This window comes from Podarcis pityusensis (assembly GCF_964106645.2).
Source record: "Podarcis pityusensis genome assembly, chromosome: 3".
NCBI lineage: Eukaryota > Metazoa > Chordata > Lepidosauria > Squamata > Lacertidae > Podarcis > Podarcis pityusensis.
The window spans coordinates 25,087,938-25,108,344 of record NC_138026.1 but is presented as its reverse complement, the minus strand read 5'-3'; the positions used below and the strand labels follow the sequence as shown (position 1 = coordinate 25,108,344).

General features: G+C 40.1%; 1 protein-coding gene across 4 annotated transcripts in view; it reads right to left on the bottom strand.

Moving 5' to 3' along the window:
- Positions 1 to 20,407, bottom strand: part of SNTG2 (syntrophin gamma 2) — a 217,319-nt gene that overhangs the window by 65,763 nt on the left and 131,149 nt on the right. For all 4 annotated transcript variants that reach the window (XM_080999175.1, XM_080999174.1, XM_080999173.1 and 1 more), the window contains exons 7-9: positions 17,762 to 17,849; positions 13,492 to 13,583; positions 774 to 901 (exon numbers count right to left, since the gene is read on the bottom strand). In XM_080999175.1, the coding sequence (XP_080855301.1) occupies positions 774 to 901; positions 13,492 to 13,583; positions 17,762 to 17,849 (308 nt within the window). The remainder of the gene's footprint in view (positions 1 to 773; positions 902 to 13,491; positions 13,584 to 17,761; positions 17,850 to 20,407) is intronic.

Sequence of the window (20,407 nt, the reverse complement as noted above, 5' to 3'; positions counted from 1 at the left end):
CCCATCAGATGTCAAAGAGATAAACAACTACCTGACGTTTAGTAGACATCTGAAGGAAGCCCTGTTTAGGGAAGTTTTTAATGATTGATGTTTTAATGTATTTTTAATCTGTGTTGGAAGCCACCCCGCGTGGCTGGGGAAACCCAGCCAGGTGGGCGGGGTACAAATAATCAATTATTATTATATTATGAAAGCTTGCCCACTTTCTGGTTCAACGCAAATTCCAAAGGGATTCCGGGATATGATGCCGTTGCAGAGAAACAAATGGACATTTAAGGTTTGGGTTGTGGAAGAGGGGTGGCTAAATTGGGTAGAGGTGGGACTTCAGCTCTCATTTACAGTTTGCCGGTTTTAGTCTGGTCATAATTGTTACCTGCCCCGAGCTTTGAGAGTACCGCTAAGTGGCAGGATCATAAATGTAAACAAAGAAACAAATCAACTCCCAATAGATTTTCCCAAGGCTTACAAGCCATCAGCACGGCTTCTTTTTCTCGGTGAGTTTGGAATCAATTGTTGGAATATTTTTTTCATTACATATTATGACTGTTGAGAGAAAAATGTCCCATAGGGTTGTAGTCAACCGACTTTTACTCAAGAGTAGACCCACTGAAATTAATGGCCGTGACAAACTTAGGTCCATTGATTCCAATAGCAGTAAATGTTAGTTGAATACAGCCCACAGACTTCTTCCATACATTTTCAAGCAGCCAGTCCCTTGGCTGCGAGGAGCAGGATGCAAATCATGTAACCTAACTCTTTTTCAGATTACAAACCTTAATTTATTTGTTCCAGCTTTGTACCTCGAGATTCGGGCCATCGACAAAGGAACTGATAAGGTGTCCAGCCAGCGCTTCTCATATTTTGGTTCATTAGCTATGGGTGAAGAAGGCGATGATGGCGCCTGTATAGAATAAATGAGAATCAGTAAGCACAGTCTACTAGATCACACTGTGTAGGAAACATGAATATTTATCTGTGGATGTGCCCTTTCTCAAAACTAATAAGGCAGAGTAATATCATTGTTTTGGAAATTCAGAGTGCATGAAAAAAACACAAAAAACAATAATTTATGTAAAAATGGAACATTTGTGAGCTGTCTGAGCTCATTTTCTCCCCTATTATTTGTGCAGTGGTAACATTGCTTTTATTACTGTTAAAAGCATAAGCCTTACACATGACAACATAATGTTTAAGTGATAAATAATGCTAATTTACATGTAGCAGACCTCTCAGAAGTCTTATTTACTTCAAAAGCACAATAAAGAAAGAGGATAATGTGATTGCAAAACACTGTACCTTGTCAGTTTTGTTTTGTTTTTCAATTTCAGAGATAAATAAAATGTGCATGTCCATCTTGATATAAGGAACTATGAATGCAAAGTTCTTCATGGGCACACCATGAGCTTTGCAACAAATTATTGTTTCCTTATTTACTGCATTTAAGAACATGAAACTACATGTAACCTCTGCAAAGACAAATCATATTACCTGCCTCGTAAATAAACAAAACTTGCACAGATCAAATCTGAAATAACTTGTTCTGACGAGGCATGGTACTAGACACTATTTAGTACAAAAGTATATAATCAGATACATAGAAGCAAACACCAATATTGGCATTTCATTGGTAGAGTTTGTTTCAATTCCTGCAAGATGTTATGTGAACATTTTTGAAAGCAAGGGTCAAATATCTCCATGCTCCTTCAGTCAAAACTTTCTTTCAATTAGTGGTTCCAGCTCCAAAAACAGCACCCCTCACAGATAATGAGTGTGCTAATCATGTGTTTGCTTCATAGCTGATAGCAATTTAAGAAGCTGCACTATTCCCACTGGTGCCTGAAGTTTTGCAAATAATTGCAAAAGTATTGCTAAGCTTGCCAACTAAGAAAGAATTAAGCGAATAAGGTGTTTTCATGAGAAATACTCTGGCATTAGCCACTGAAGAAACAGACAATATGTCCTGTAAATTGGCACAAGTCAGAATGTACAGTAACAACAGATCATCAATTTATTTCATTTTGTAGTTTGCTCAATCCTAAAAGGTCCAATATTCAAAGAGGGACCATATATCGCCTTGTTCATTCACCAGCCTTATAATGATAAAAAGTCTTGCAATTAATGGCTGGGAAGACGACTGATGAAATGTGGCATATTCAAAGATCTTGGAGTGCAGCAAAGCAGACATTTTCACATTTTACATAAAAGTCATTGCCATTGCATTGTTCTTCACTTTGCCACATGAGAGAGCCTGACACTCAGCAAGAAAAAAGTGACACATCATGAAATGTATTATTCATTCAGTGAATTGCACTAAGTAGTACTAAGTAGAAAGGTGATAGCAATTGCACAATATGAAATACTTATTGTGCTCCAGATTAATAAACATGCTTATTAATCCATCCGTAATACAACACACACGTCTCAGGATACAAGCCTCTACTTAATTTATACCAGCTATAGAATTTTAATATTTGTTCCTTTGTCCTGGTAGATCTTGGATATCTGCTTGCTCCAGGCACCCTGCACTGGCCCAATGTCACAAATACATCAGTGTTGTGTTGCATTGTGTCTACATCATCTCACAGATTGCCCTGCTTCAGAATTTCACCCACGATGATTCAAGAGGAACTTCTGCTCTTCCATCACAGTTGGAAAACAAGCACAATGCATCTCACATGACATCAGCAGTGACAGAAGTGCAACTGTTCTAACAGTTTTCATCCTGAACTTTTTTTTTTAACTTTAATTATAAATAATAATTTATCTCCTAAATTGCAGAGTAACCAGCTCCTTCCTTTCATTTTATCATTTTGTCTTTCATCACACAGATGAAATGATTTTCGTGACATTCTCTAATACATCAACAACAATTATTAATGGCTTAGTATTTTCTATGGTGGCAAACTTTTTTGGTGGCTTTGCACAAGACAAGATGTGGAAGTGTGAGCTACAAAATATGTGAATATACAGACTCAGACAAAACATGGAGATGTGGTTGGATGAAGCAATAGGGACCCCCCCCCCCAGTTCCATGGAATACATTGTACAGGGGGTGGGGGCAGAATCCTTAATAATAAGCTGTAGTAAAAAATTAAATCACAATCTTGGGTTGCAGAACGCAGTTACAGAACTTGATTTATAGGATGGCCACAAACATAAAATGCCTTTGGTATGCAACTCTGGTATTCTTACCCTGCACAGCAATTACTGAACCATCTTTAGTTGGGAAACAATGCCTTTAATGGCACAAAGGGGGCTGCTTACTAATAGCTGCTACAGCCCACCTCAAGCACCTCCCCCATCCAGGGCAAGCCCAAGTCATTTTGCTGACTGAGGTGGAGCAGGAAATGGAGCCATTGCCCACAAAGGTCAGGGCTGGTCAAGTTATTGGGAACTTGCAGAAGAAAATCCCACAAGTGACTTTCCCCCTCCCTAGCAGTAAAAAACACAACACTAATAAGTTAAAGAACTAAGCCTTTTACGATGCCTACAATCAACTGCCTAGGCAGCCACCTTGCTACCTACCTTATGGTAGGGCTGGCCTTGCTCAAATCTTAGACCATTTAAATTAACAGCATAGGAGCCAAGGAATGTGCAAAATGTGTTAAACATCCCCACACTGCCATTTTCCCTGGTCCAAATGGCCTCCTCACCTGAAGGTACTGTTTGCTGCACAGGGTAAAGTACGCAGTGCCGTATTCAGCTGAACTGAAGTTCTAGCATAAGATGGCACAATAGGACCCACTCCTCACAATTCCCAAATCTGCTCCAGAGGGATGGGGGAAAACCTCAGAAAAGATTTAGAGGGCAAGCGAGTGGAGGGGAGGGGGAAAAGGTTTTATCTCACAAGGAAAATCATTGCGCTGATGGAACCATAGCTTTAAAACTACGTTGAATACAACCCATGGTTTTCCTTAGTAGAACCACTAACAGTTGATTGGGATGGAGGGAAAATAACACAGAGAAAACAGGACCGTGTGTCGCGTCTGTGCTCAAAATCAGAGTTTCCCCATGTTTACATTTACTTAAAGATAGAAGGCTCGGGAGATCGAGTTATGCCTCTCTGACATAAAAAGTCAGTGTGGTAAGAGTGTCACACTAGAAACTTGGAGGCCAGGGTTCAAATTTCCACTCAGTTATGAAGCTCACTAGATGACCTTGGAGCACACACTGTTATTCAACTTAAATCACCTTTGGTTCTCAGATACATTAGCAGAAATAGGTTAGGTTAGGTTAGGTTAGGTTAGGTAAACTAAACTAAACTAAAAACTAAACTAAACTAAACTAAACTAAACTAAACTAAACTAAATTGTTGTCCATTTTGACTGCATTCTCCTAACTACTCTGGGTGGCTTCCAACAAATTAAAACACAATATGACATCAAACATTCAAAACTTCCCTGAACAGGGCTGCCTTCAGATGACTTCTTAAAGTCAGGTAGTTTATTTTCTTGACATCTGATGTGGGGGTGTTCCAGATATCTTCATTTGTATTACAGATCTTGGTTTGTGTAACAGCAGGGCATAGTCTCTGACTTAATATATGAATCAATATTTATATCCAACCTCCATTTGGCTTAGACTGGACTCGACTTTTATCCGAGTTGAAGATAATTAACACTGAAATAATGAAAGTAGCACGAAAGAAATGTATCCATACACATGTCAGGCAATTAAATCCATTTCAAAGGGGACAGAACGTTACATCCCAAATAACAGCTGGAGAGTTGAGATCCCTTTGCTACAAGAATTTAAACGATTAGCAACACAGGACTCATGAAAATGCTCAATTGTCATTCCTTGAAACTAACGCCTTCTGTCAAGGGAAATGTTTTCGCTCAGTAAAGCTAAAATAAATATCCAGACTTAAAATTAAATGAATTCACCTAGTCAAACATGAAGCTTTCGGTGTCTTTATTTCTCCAGAGAGTCAGTCCATGCAGAAATGACTGGCTGTCAAAATTGGAGACAGGGGCTCAACAGGGTACCACCATTTACACAAGAATAACAAGGGCTCTGATAGGTTTGGCTAAGAGAGAATGATATTTTTCCCGGGTTGGCGCCATCGCCGAATGGCGGACTCCCTCCGAGCTCCGGAGGGAGCCTGCTCGGCAGGGGCTGGGTCCTACCGCACCGGCGATGCGGGGACCCTTAAAAACCACGGCCACGGAGGCCGTGGACATGGAGACTCGGCTGGCACCACTAGCGCCCTCCCGACTCGTGAAGGAGCCTTTTTAAAGGCTACGGATCGGGTGCCGGGGAGAAGCGTAGTGCTTTGAGTCCTCTGCTATCCCTGCCGAGCGAAGCCGCATGCCATCCGGCGGAGAGCGCTGACTTCTTCCATTGAAAATTCGGACTTCTTAACAACAACCCGTGAGTAATTTGGAAACCGGGTTCAAAAGGAGAAAAAAAGAATTTTTTTTCGGATTGGACACGAGCGGGGGGGGGGATCCAAAAAGGAAGTCAGTCCCCCTCCCTACTGTAAACCTTCCAAAACAAGGATGGGGAAACCAAGGTCCAAAAAGATTTGTATTGCTGATAAAAACTAAGAATTCCACGATGGGGAACTACAAGAACTGTGCTGGAGGAAGAATTGAGGGAGAAGGGAAACGTAACCCCCCCCCCTGGGAACCGGGGTGATTGAAGAGAGAGCCTGGTGAAAAGAGTCGGAGATTTTGACAGCTGTCAAAGTAGCTGTCAAAGTCGGAAAGCAGAGAGGATTTTATTATGAGAACTTTGCTGGTTAAATTTGTTACAATTTGCTATAACCCGTTAAAACTTGGATACAAAATGGCGAAAACATGGATAACAATCGGACTTTTGGACTAGAGAAAACAAAGTTACAACAATCCCCCTAGAGGAGTTTCGGGACATTACAAAGATGGTCGTAAGTGGAAAAATACCATTGGAATTTTACAGGACTGGTTATCTTCTGGGAAAGCTGCAAAACGGAAATAATATTTTGTCTACAGGGTGTTCAGCTAAAGGAGACAATAGAATTTTCTATTGAAGAAAGGAAGGGACTGAACGCAAGTTTTTGTTCCTGAATAACAATAATCCCTGCAGAGTTACTAAACTTCTGAATTAGAACGTTTCAGCAGCGGAACAAGAGGAAATTGGACTACAACTTGGAAAGAACAATGGGGGGAGTTTTATTAAAGATTTGAAGTTAAATGTCTTAAAAAATAACTATAAAAAGAAAAAGCCAGCAAGGAGTTGGGGGAAATAGGTGATTTATGGACTTTAAGAATTCCAGGCAGATAACATGGTTTGGTGGTCAGGGGGAAATTAAACCGGGGACAGGGGGGGGAGAACTAAAATCCAAAGGCTTGTCAACTTTTTTTTCTGAATTGGCTCTTTTTCATCTATTATACTTTTTATTTCTTATTTCTTATATTTCTATTGTGTGGGGTGTCCTTATCATTAAAAAAAGGGAAATTGTGGAATGAAAATGGGGTGGGCCCTGGGGAGAGAACTTTTGTCTTTTATTAAGGGTATTGATGAGGAGTGTATAAATTTTAAATTCGAATAATGGTCTAAACAAATTAAGTTTCAATTAGAACTGAGAGCTTGTGGAGCCAACAATATGAAAGGGGAATATGGTAGGGGTGGGGGAAGGGGGGAGTCCCGGAAAGTGGATGTATGAAAATAAGGCTTTGAATGTACTTTAATCTTTACTTTCTGTATGTTTGAAAATCTTAATAAATATCATTTAAAAAAAAAAAAAAGAGAATGATATTTTTCCCATGGTTACATGTTGAGCAGTTCCCATGTATTTTTGTGCAGACAGAAAAGCAGGACAGAGTTATAGGCAACTGTATGTAACATGCAGCTTGGCCCTATTTTACGCTACCGGGAGATACAAATTGCAATTCAACAAAGCTGTGTGACCAGAGAGGTGATACACACAAGGGCTAGAGATTTCTTTGGCTCTTCTCATTCCACCCTGGAACAGTGAGTGATAAGTCACCCTTCAGTGAAAGATGGAGTTTCTGGCAACAATTTTTCACATGAAGTTCCTGGCTGCCTGGGTCATCCACATGCAGCTGCTGGGTGACCTTGGGCTAGTCACACTTCTCTCAGCCCCACTCACCTCACAGAGTGTTTGTTGTGGGGGAGGAAGGGAAAGGAGAACGTTAGCTGCTTTGATACTTCTTCGGGTAGTGATAAAGCGGGTATCAAATCCAAACTCTTCTTCATCTTCAGCTATTTTGAATTTAGCTTTACATTAAAGCTAACACAACTGCTCAGTTTTTCAACCAACAACAAGCACAACATGAAGGCAACAGTAAATTCCCATTGGGTGCCCACCCCATCAACTAGTATTCAGCCATGCTGCTGGGGCCAGCATCAAGGGTTTGTATGGATGGGCATCTCCCAAGGCTCCCTACTATAGGAGGAGCCACCTGGTCTTGCAACAGTGAGAAGGTAGACTGACTGAGGGAGAGGGATCCATGAAAGGTGAGCCATCCAAGGACCCCCCAAAACCTGGAACTGACACTGTACACAGCTTCTGAATCTGGAGGTTCTACGTATCTAGCCATTATGGCTAGCAGCCATATGAATCCTCTATGAATTCCCTTGTATAGCCAAATTCCCTTATATGGCCAATGGACACCATGGCACCATGTGGCACTGAAGTCCAAAGATCAACAGTGCACTGCTTGAAGAAACACCTTATTCTATTTGCCCTGAATCTCGCACCTTCATTCAGCTTCTGCTTGTGGCGGTGGCAGAACACTTTCTCTTGGTTGAAGCAGCTACCATTTCTATGGGCAATTGGTGGCCACCTTGCTGTAAATTTCAGCCAGATTCTGATACAAACTTTAACTAGCAGGGGCCTATTGGGAAAAGTTGGAATCTGTGTTTAGATATTAAGCCATTGTGGTCAAGGCAGGGGTGGAAAAGAGAGAGAAGAGGGACCCTGCAATTAAACAAAACAAAGCAAAAGGCACACTGCTCAAAACAGAAAGAGAAACACAACAAGTTTTTCAGCAGGGGTGAAGCAACCAGTTCTTGTAAAAACAATAAAACTTTTTTTTAAGTAGCAGAACTAATCAGACATCCTTTCTGCAGCAATGTGCCTAATGCTTAAACGAGGAGGAAGAAAAGAAACTCATGGGATCACAGTCGGTTAGAGCTGTCAGCTTTTCATATTCTTATGACAAATGATTGGCAGTACTTGGGCAAGTTTCTGTTTTAGTTCTGCGAATGACTGTGAAGCTCTATAGAGGAAAAAAGTGAACAAATTCCTTATGTTGTTTTAGTAATTTTAGTAATTTATAAAGCTCCAATTAAGGCTGCCTCTGGATGGAAGAATCAACACATAGCCATACATTAGAAATTCAGATTCCTAGGAGTAGAAATCTTTTGCCGAGTATATTGAAAATAATTGTGTACAGTTGACAACACTGGCAGTATTAAAGTACATGCAACAGTATAATAAATGTTGAAGTGATGTAAGATAGGAAAACAGAATTAGATGGATATTTCAAATTATGCAGGAATGGTGGGAAAGTTAAATGAACCTTGGAAGGGGAGGGAGGGAAGTCAATACATGCATGGTATAAAAGATGTTTAATTTGTAATGTGAAATTTGAAAATTTAGGGGGGAAATAAAAAATTGAGATTCCTGAAATATTTATTTTGTCTAGTGACAATGAATACAAAGATTACAATCATTTCTTGTAAAGAGGACTGAACAAATTTAAGATTCTATGAGAAATGCTTTTACCATCTGGAAGTTGAAATGCGACTTTGCATATACTTAAGATAGCTTGCATATTATTTCAATGGATATGTTCAAAGGCAAAACTAATGGACATTTCCCAATCATTTTGGCAAAAATCTTACTCTGAATTAGCTAATCTGTATTAGGAAACTTCGGGGGGGGGGTCAGTCCTTGAAAAACATTTGCCTATCGACTGAGAAATCATAAGATCTCTTCCACATTCTTGCTTATTTTCAACTTATATTTGCAATGAGGATTTTTTATAGTCTCAAAACTCTTATCAGTGCCAGTGGAATTGGGATTAGGAAAGAGCTTTTTTTTGTACCAGGTACCACCAATATTTTAAACATATGGAGGTCAGGAATACAGCTAGCAGGCACCACCCTCAGCCCCCCTCCATACCCTTTGACATACTCTCCACAAATCCTGCAACATTCCTATACCAAAGACAACTTTGTCAGTCCCTGACCCTCCACTGCAACACTTGCCTATTTATTTTATTGCAGGAGTAGGGATCCTCTAGACCAGGGTCTGCACCCAGCCCTCAGCCTAATTTCATGTGGGTTTGGGGAGCCCAGAGGGAGAAGAGGTGGCTGGATGATGGAATTGGCTTTCTATTAGCTCCACCAGTGGCACCACTGTTGGAGGAGGAAATGGGGAGGTTCTACAGGCATCCCCCCTCCTCCTCAGGCACAGTTAACATTTGGCAGTGACAAGCTTCACAACCCCCAAGCGCTAGATGTAGGACTTATTTTTACACCCATGAATTTTGCTTAGGGAAATTGCTGTAGCTCTGTGGTAGATTGTCTGCTTTGCATGCAGGTGTCCCTGGCTCAATCACCTGGCATCTCCAGGTATGGCTGGGAATGTCCCCTGCCTGGAAACTTTGAGACCTGCTGTCCACCAGTGTAGACAACACTGAACCAGATGGACTAAGAGCAGAAACACAGGCAGTTTCCTGTGTTTCTAGACACAGCCTTCTGGGTGTTCAATGCCCTGTTTGTATTAAAATGGTTTATATTAAAAAGTTAAACAGTGAAGGAAGTTTTTAAAACACAAAAGAAATGACAGGGATATCTATAATATTCACATAACTCTACAGCTAATATAGACTGATTTTTATGTTGTATTCATATTTTCCCTTTGTTTCGTTGATAGCCTTCACTGCCAATTTAGCCATTCATTCAATTTGCTTTGCTTGAAAAGTGGAAGCCTTTGCAGAAGTGTGGAATTTTTTATAATTGTGCCATTTCTGTAAAACCAGTATTTCTATCGAGCTCAAAACATCTGTAGCAGACACAAACCCATCCTGAATTTCAGCGCCTATTCTTGATAATAACCTTAAATACAGTTAATCATAGCATTTCTTCGGTATGCACAATAATTGTTTGTCGGTGCTTAAACAGTATTCTTCCCCCCCCCGACTTTTGAAAAGAAATCCTGGTCATTTCCTGTGAATAAACATTTTACTTTTAAATTCCATTGAACATTGTGTCCACAGGTGTCTTTCCTGCCCTGTTTCAGAGAGGCAACCAGTCTCCAAGTCCTTAAATCTTTGTATGATCCCCTTTGATTCATTTTCTCTTCTCTCACCTTGAATGCTATTAATCATCTGGCTGTCTTTGGCCTTTCCTTTTCACATTTTGATCCCGGCACTCCTTTCAACCATTCCACATCTGGGCTTATAGCACTGGCTATAGCGCTGAATGTCAAGGTTTCAAAGCTTTGATTGTCATCCTTTCCAATTTATACTCAGTACAATCTTCTCCCCTGTAGTTCCATGTCTTTAACAGCCTTTCCTCACACAGCCTTGTGACTCTTGCTCCTTTCCAGAATATTACAGTGGTACCTTGGGTTAAGTACTTAATTCATTCCGGAGGTCCGTTCTTAAACTGAAACTGTTCTTAACCTGAAGCACCACTTTAGCTAATGGGGCCTCCTGCTGCCGCTGCACCGCCAGAGCACGATTTCTGTTCTCATCCTGAACCAAAGTTCTGAACCTGAAGCACTATTTCTGGGTTAGTGGAGTCTGTAACCTGAAGCGTATGTAACCCGAGGTACCACTGTATCTGACATCTTCTCCCTTGCAGTTCTATATTGTTCTGTGGTCACCTGCTACACAGGAAGAGGCTGCTACTGAGGCAGACCATTGGTCTATACTCTCTAATCTCCATGGACTGGCAGCAGCGCTCCAAGATTTCATATGTCTCTTCTAGTACTACCTGGAGATTCCACGGATTGTAGCTGAGACACTTTACATGCAAAACAGTTGCACTTCCACTGAACTGCAGCTCTCAGTGAAATCCATCCTTCATGGTTTCAGCTCTTCATTCCAACCACTCCTTTGACAAAGCTCTCCTTTAACCATGAAAGTTTATGGTGCCAATAATGTAGAAATGCCAAATAAGATACCCAAGATTTTCATAAACTGCTAAAGTAGTATGTGCTGATAATAGAACTCCCACTGCTAAATTCTACCCAACAAGTTTCAGGTATCAAGAATTTCAGGGGTTTTCTGTGCCCCCACAAACCTCCTCTATGGCTCCTGCAGGTGATACACAACAAATACAACCATGTTTTCTGTATAGCGATTACAATTCATATGGGGTAGCCAGGCCACCTGAAGAAGCATCACACCCTAGCTTTAGACTCAGTAGTCCTCTCATCATGTGCAGGCAGTTGTCTGCCTGTGCTAAGCTCATGACTGTGTACACTACCTAAACGATGTTTTCTCAAACTATGTTGTGAGTGTGTGTGTTTGTATATGTACATATACATACAGCACAGGGGAAGCCAACAATTGGGTTAGTACTTCTTCAGTCAAAGGCGTCACATTGCCTGCCCCTGACTCAAAGGACTCTGCCCTAGTGAACCACAATTAATCCACTCTGTAACTGCTAAGGCAGGCAGACCCCTTTATATGAACTGACTTATCGAAATATTGAAAATAATAAATGAGGACAGAGTTAGCAACTGAGGTAGAGCTGCAACTCCTAATTAAGACTCCGTCTGAGAATGTCAGCTGCTGAAGCTCTGCGCTTATAGCAGGGGTCAGCAAACATTTTCAGCAGGGGGCCGGTCGACTGTCCCTCAGACCTTGTGAGGGGCTGGACTATATTTTGAAAAGAAAAGAACGAATTCCTCTGTGCCACAATTAACCCAGAGATGCATTTTAAATAAAAGCACACATTCCACTCATGTAAAAACACCAGGCAGGCCCCACAAATAACCCAGAGATGCATTTTAAATAAAAGGACACATTCTACTCATGTAAAAACATGCTGATTCCTGGACCATCTGTGGGCCAGATTAAGAAAGTGATTGGGCCGCATCTGGCCCCTGGGCCTTAGTTTGCCTACCCATGGCTTACAGAATCTCCAGCTTGAGGTTTCCACGGAGCTATCCATGGTACCACTGAAGTTTCCCCTTTACTTCTGGGATTGTTCAAAACAAAACGAATATGACTATCTGATGCATCCTCACTAGACTTACTGATATCTGCAAAGTGGTTTAATATCAGATGCCTGTCTTTAGAATGCCAAAGGAGATACAACAACTGTTTTTGAATTTCTGTGCATCTGGTGGAAAACTGGAAGTGAGATTTCAGTACACCAGCTATTCTTCAGGCACCAGCTAGCTGACAGGACCAGGGAGGTAGTTTGGGAGGATTTCCATTTCAGATTTGTCATTATTAGACAAAAAATATGCCTAGTCTACATAGATATCAGTATCATAGTTACAGCTGTTTAAATGAAAATACAGCTTAAGCAATATTCACATTCTTAAAGAATCAGGTCAATACAGGACCTGGTGTGATAAACTCTGAAAATGCAACAAGGTGCTCTGTTTCTTTTTCCTTTTTTTATAAAACCTGGGTCAATTCTGGGGGGAAAGAATGTACATGAAACAAAAGATACTGCACCATTTCACTGAACAGATGACATTTCCTGGGGGGGGGGGAATATTGCTGGTAACTGACATTTCTAAACCTCCTTATCTGACCATTTGATCACAGTTCAATCTGATAAATGCTGCCTCACGCTTGTGCTTTCAACAAACCACCTTAGAAGCTGAAGCCACTTTCATTTCCAGGCATTTGAAATCTTGGCTTTTGATCTTGGGGAAATAGACATCTTCCACTTGTTCAAATCTTTTTGTTTCTGACGAAGGAAGGTTGTGACTTTTCTACAGGGCCAGATAAAATATGAAGTATTTTTGCTCCAGTTCTATTCCGTCTCTCTCTCTCTCTCTCTCTCTCTCTCTCTCTCTGGATGTGTTCACCTATATCTGGCTTCTCAAATGCAATGGAGCTGAACACAGAAGACTCCTTTTCATTGCTATATGAAAGGCAATGTCTTTTAAATTTAGTGTGCTTTCTTCTCCACTTGCTAATTGGGTCTCAGCCTGGGCTGCCCCTACCCCTGAATCACTAGGCCTTGGTAAAGTATACCCATTCTCTCCACTGCATGCTTGGCCCCTGTGATATTCTTTCTCCCTCTTCTTCTGCTCCTCTTTTAATGACACCTCACTCCAAATCTTTGAACAATTTCCCCCTGAACATTTTCTCAACTATTCAGAGTCCTGATACAGTAAACTCCAATCTTGTCCTCTTGCACCAACATGATCTACTCAGACCATTATATGTTACTAGAATAAACATTCTTGGAATCTGTTAAATGGCATAAGCCACATTTGTTCTCCTGAGACTCAAGTCACATAAACTATACGCGCAACAAGGCAAAGTGGTATAAGTCACTTACTGTATTTGTTGAGTTTCCATTTAAGTGTAAACCACTGTCAAAGAGAGGGGAGGACGTGCCACTGCTGTGATCACTTGATGGTCCAGGGGAACCTAAAATGCAGCATATTTTTTTTAAAAAAAGGTGTTATAATTTGTTTTCATTAGTGGAAAGTTAATGCACATGACTGAAGAATTGCAGTGCATATGTACAAAATGGTTTGTTTTCATCCAAATATCTACATCATACTGTATATAGTGCTTTTTTCTGGGGGGACGCAGGGGTACGCATACCCCTAACATTTTGTGAGTCTAAGTTTGGCCACATTGAGGGACAGTATTTCAATATGAGTAGGAAAATGAGAGTACCTCTAATTTTTATTTAGAAAAAAGCACTGCATATATATATCTAGATCTATACCATCTATATCTATATGATTTAACTCTAATAGTTTCCACCATATTCTATACATTTCTTAGCATGCAAGACAGAGAAAGCAATAAAAAAAAATGAATTGGACGGTAGTCTAAATTTCTTAACTGAGCTTATGAAATCACAGAGTTTTGCAGCAGATACACATGTCAATCAAATGCCTGGAATGGCATTCAGTGCTGCTCAAGTGGACATGTGATTTTCCCAGTGTTGCACCTAGACTGTGCTGAAGCCAGGAAAGCAATACAGTGCCACCCACGTGGCCCCACCAGCTGCTACCAAGATCAACTATTCTCAAGGAAGAACTGCCCAAGGAGTTTTCTGAAACCCAACTGGTGATGTAAGGAACATCAAACTGATTTAATAATTGGCTTAGAAGTCTCCTCCTATGTGAAAGCTAATTAGTCTACTCCTTTTCCAAAAACTTAAAAGTCACCCCAGGTTGAGGTATAAGAAGCCTGTCATCTCAATGAATTGAGCCTCTGGGTGTATTTAAACATTTTAAAAATTATTTCCTTTTCTTCTCCACATTAATTTCTAATCATATTTACACACACACACACACACACACACACACACACACAGAGTATTTGATTTCTTGCAAGCATGACTTTGTTATGGATCATATTCCCTTCCCTGTCCATTTTTGTGTGTGCAGTGCCCTCTCTGTAATAACCCTTTCATTTCTTCCAATTCTAACTCTTCCCTCAAGAGTTTAGCTTTCCTATCATGCTCTAGCTCCCCACCTATAAGCACATTGCAGGGGAGCCACACTACCAATAGAAAGCGGTCAAGGGAAGAAACAGCTCTGTTATGAATTTTTTCATGCAGAAGGTCCCAGGTTCGAGCCCAACCCATCTCCTACTAATCTTCTGAGAAATACACCACCCCACTCTCCCACTATATATAAGGGTCTGGTGACTTCTGCTTCAGTGTATCTGAAGAAGTGTGCATGCACATGAAAGCTTATACCAGAACAAACTTAGTTGGTTTCTAAGGTGCTGCTGGACAATTTTTTATTATTTTTATATCCAGCTATGGCAGGGAAAAGACTTTTGTCTGAAACCCTAGAGAGCCACTTCCAGTCAGTGTGATTGACAGTGCTGAGCTAGATGGATCAAAAGTCAGTCTCTCTCTCTCTCTCTCTCTCTCTCTCTGTGTGTGTGTGAGAGAGAGAGAGGGATCTGATCGGCAGGTCCCCAGGGGGTTCTCAAGGGTACGTAGTGCCAGCACCTCATTCCACCTCCCTTTTTGGTTAAAAACTGACACTTACTGTAACAACTTCATGGTGAGTACTGACACCTATTTTTCTAGGGGGGAAAAGCACTGTCTCCGATTCTCACACGGACACTCTATTATTTGTTTGTATAAAAATTAGTTGTACGCCACTTTTTTGAGGGGGGCATAGCCCACTCCATGTGGTTCGCACAGCATAAAGACACAGTATAAAAAATAATAATATTGCAATAGCAGTACCATTAACAATAATATAAAAACATAGTCAACTTAAAAAATAAAACAATCCTGCAGACATAGAAAGCTATTTTAAGATTTATAAGCTTGTCTAGCAATGAAGTGAAGGGAGACTAAAATAAATAGATTTTAATAACCTGCTCAAACGTTTGTACTATAGCATCTCTCTCACTCTCATACATACACAGACTTGTGGGAGAGAGAAGAAGGGCATCAAAATAGACTTCCTTAACACTTTTTAAAATCCCTTCTTTAAAACCATCTCAATTGCATTCATATTATAAACTCCAAATTATATTGTTTTGAAAGCTGGTTTTCCTTTGCTAAACCACTGACACCAAAAATTATTATTTTTTCTTATTTATTGTTAGATAGAATGGCATAAGTAATAAAAAAAAATCTAGTGATGTATTTCATTTACAGAGGGTGAACTTAGAATTTTTTTCTCTAAATAAGCTGCTTGCAATGCAAGATACTTCAATTTTCCAAGCAATAATAGCAGTGATGGTAAGACACAACATCACCCTTCAAGTAGTTTTCAGATCACCTCACAATCCTGACATTTAGAAAAAATATTCACACTTCTAATCAACATGAAGCAGAGAATGTTCTGGAAAAAAGTCTAGAATCTCAACAGTCTTAGATGCTAAACTGTTTCCATCTTAATGTGCACACATCTGTCTCGATCCTTCTTTCTGGCTGGGTGATACTCTCAGTTTTAACTTTAAGTATCTTCTCTCTCCTAATAACTTTGATACAGCCAAAGATGATTTATTGCTAAACACAAATAAACTTAGCAATTAATCAGTTTCTTCATCTGTTTTTTTTTTTTTTAAAGACACATAAACCAAAAATATATGACTTATGACCCAAGAAGCCCAATCCAGCCTACAGGGCTGATAGTGTGTTTGGCAACTGTCCTCCTTTTGTACTCTACTTCCGGGTAGAGAGCACACATGGCTAGTGGGATGTGTTCCTCTTGATGGATTGTGCATGCATTGAAGTAAATACTGAATTTATCTTAGATGTACCCAATTTTGGGTGAGATCAGTGGTGCTAGATTGGCTCCACACTTGCACCATGCCCACCTCGTCACTGCCTCCCTCCTCCCCATCTAGATACTGGTAAACAGCAGTGACTCAACCAACCAGAGCTTAGGTGCTCCACCAAACTGCCCACGTTTGGCTGAGATCCAAAGATCATTTACTTGGTCAAAGGTCCAATGAAAGACACTTCAAGACCACAATGATAGAAATAAAACAACAACTTAAAAACCCTGTTTCTTAAAATGTATTAACAGATCCCAGAATCAAAAATCCTAGAGTCCAACAGATAACTGTAAAACAAAATATTTATTGCCACCACTCCTTAAACTTGGGGATCATCTTACCACATATTTATATGCCAATAACTAAAATCAGCATTTTCACTTGCACATTACACCGTTAGCCTCATTAAAATCTATACAGGATCCCTAATTTCTATACTTTCCTGGATTGCTGACTATAAATTTATATATACATCACCCACAATGAGTAGTAGGGCTTTTCTGGTCTAAGGACCTGTACACACATATGCCTGAGAAGGTTATCTCTCTCCCTCGCTCTCTATGACAGTGGGTATGATGGAACTTTTCCCAATAGTCTGCTTTTGACTACTTTCAGTTGAATCAGGAATTTATGGGTGCACGCTGCCTACACACTGCAGTATTTTTACCTTCTCTGTTTTCATAAGCTTCCCAGTCTTTGGCAGTGAAAGCTAATTAGTGGGCTCTAGTCTAAGAAACTTCCTGCACAAATCAAATTCTGAACCATTTTTAAATAGCTGACATAGCAACCTGGCTGCAATTTAACAGAATGATTATGATTCTTAGAACATACTTGTTAAAAAAAACACCACGAGTTTGATGCGATAATTACATTGAGCTCAGCTATATGCAGATAACTTCTGTTAGTTTCAAAAGCACACAGAAAATGACAGCACTGCTGCAACTTGATTCTTTTCATGTGTGCAGGAGTGGGCAATGGTCCACGTGACTGTGCTATGTTTATAACTACTGTTATTACATAGGTGGGGCTTATCTTCCAAGTCTTTCCTACCCAATCATACTGCTCTTCCTCTTAGGGGCCAGTGATTGGGTGAGAAAGATCCATGACACAAGCCCTGCCCATGTGGGTTACAATATGCATACATGTATCAAAGGAAAGTGGCTTGCATGCATGCCTAAACATATATAAACATTAAATAGTATAGCATTTCCGTACAGAATATTTCCTGAACTAAAGCATTCATGAATGAAATATTGTTTGTGCACAACTGTCTGCTTGTTATGAGAAATACCGCAGGGAGGAAAGTGTTTTGCTCAGATCCATTAATTTTCCCTTACCCAATGGGAGCTTTAGAAATGATGGAGCTTCCCTGAGGTACTGAACAGTGATGGTAACTTCATCGCCAGCATTTCGCAGTAGATGCACCTGTCAGTGTGACAAATAACAGCTACTTTATACCAAAGAAGAACCAGCCACAGAGAGCAAAATAGTGTACATCAAAAAAGCCACATCTTCGTAGTTTTGTCAGGAATCCAATATTCATGCTTGCTGCTGGAATGAAGAATACATTGAGGGTTAGACCACAAAAATATAAATGACAAAGAAAAGAATATCTACAATAGCTGGAGATTCTGAAAAAAATAAATTTAAAGAGGGAGCTCTGTTCGCACAGTGCAAGGTTGCAGAGTGGGAATGACATCCTTCAAATACAATTCTGATAATACAATTAGAGCACAACCCAACCAAAGTTAAATATTTAATAATCTCCTAGATTTCAAACTGGTAGTGGAGGAAATTAAACAAATGCTTATCTCTTCCATGCAAATCAACAATCTTAACTTGCTGCATTGTGGAAATTATGTTCTTTATGGCATAATTAGTATTATTTAAGTGCCAGCAAATGTCATATGAACCAGGATTGTCTTCATGTAACCCCTGAGAGTGTATAAGAGTAATCTGAATGGGAGTTTATCAAGGCATGTATTGTCTAAGAACCACAGACAATTTGCAACCTATGTCTAGTGAAACATGTTCACCACTACTATTGCCATCTACACATCAATAAATATATGGAATTATCTACCCAATGAAAATTGGGGGGGGGGAGAAACATGAGCACGCCTAGGTGTCAATCTTAAATGGAAAAAGTGGTATATTTACTTTGATCAGCTACAATGGGAAAAAGATCTGGAATCCTAGCACACAGAATTATTTATAAAGTAATTGTATTTAAGTACAGACATGCTAGATTCCACATTGGTTTCATTGCATCATCTTCCAGTCTACCACACCATATCATTAACTGATATTATTACCACTAAAAGGTAATGACTAGAGAAATGCAATATCTGGTTCTTGCAGCGTGATATCTATAATGTAAGGGCCATTGAAACTCAGTGCTGAACTCCGTGATCAATGTTACGTTCTCCATCAGCTTAGTAGTATCATAACTTGTTTTTGCACATGCCAGGAGATATAAAGTGAGGGATATAACTCATGGTTGAACTAGCCACAAATTATCTATTTTGACTGACTGTTCTCTAAAGCAGAGAGCCTTTCTAGTCCTGCTACTTGAAATCCATTTGATAGGAGTCTCAGGTGAGATACCCACACAATGAAAGTTGCTTCCAGTACCAGTCACCACACAGAAGAAACTTAAGGTCCAAAGAGTTTAATGTTGCAGAAGACAAGTCTCAGTAAAACAGTTCTGGATGTAGATATATACATATTGTAGACTTTTGCAGACAAAGATATATACAGATACATACAAGTACAAAGTATCACCATTGCTCCAAATAAACTCCAGCAATTCAATATGTCAACATCAACTAACATACAAACTAACTATAGGCTAACAGACACACTACTGAGCTGACATGCATCAATCACAGATATATTTGGAGACTGGGCCATTACCATAGCAACTGGCTTGACTGACGTTGCACCTGCGATCAGCTTATCTTTGGAGTGATTTACATCCATGAAGAAAATTAACCCCTCCTCATGTCCAGTTACTCCAACACCTTTAACTGAAAATGGCCAGGGTCTGAATCCTGGCCCTTCTATGTACAAAACATGAGATTTACCAATAGGTCAGGGGCACTCTCCAAAACCACAACTGCCAGGTAATCTAACCCAGAGGTTCACAAACTCATTTGGCCTATCATCCCCTTTTCAGAAAAATAAATAAATACTCAGCACACCCTGGAAATCTACCTTCTTTAAGCGAACAGAAAGATACAGTGACAAATTTGCATTCTTTTATGTTTTTCTGTTTTATGTATTTCTACCTACAACTTCTTGGAAAACAAGTTAACAAGAAGCTCAATCCTGTATATGTTTACTCAGAGTAATAGCCTGATCTGCCCCAGGGCAAGCTATGACCCACTTCCTGGGCCTGGGTGAAGCTGAAAAGGGTTCACCCAAGCCCGGAAAACCCCCTTGCCTGCAGCACAATCATTGGATCCAGGGGAGCCGTTGTCATCAACCCGCAACGGTGCCTGACTTGGCGGTAAACATCATTACACAACAGATGAAACATGCACAAACGGTTTTTTTATGTTTCCACTGCCCCATTATTTTTATTCAACGCCCCCAATTGCACCTGAGGCTACTACAGCTGTCTGGATCATTCCAGCACCCCCTCAGGGGGCGGTATCACCCACTTTGGGAAACACTGATCAAACCAGAGGGGAGGAAAGGATCCATTCTTCATGCCAGTTGTGGTGTCTGATTCAGACTTGAACCACCAAAACCTCCCATAACTCCAAAAGAGGTTATTACCTTATCTGTTAAGTGCTGTTTGTCCGAGATATCATTTTCAATTATATTAAGAAATAAAATTATTTGTTTCCAAAATGCTCTCTTCTGGACAATGCCAATGAGATATATATATATATATATATATATATATATATATATATATGTGTGTGTGTGTGTGTGTGTGTGTGTGTGTGTGTGAGAAATTATACACACACACAATT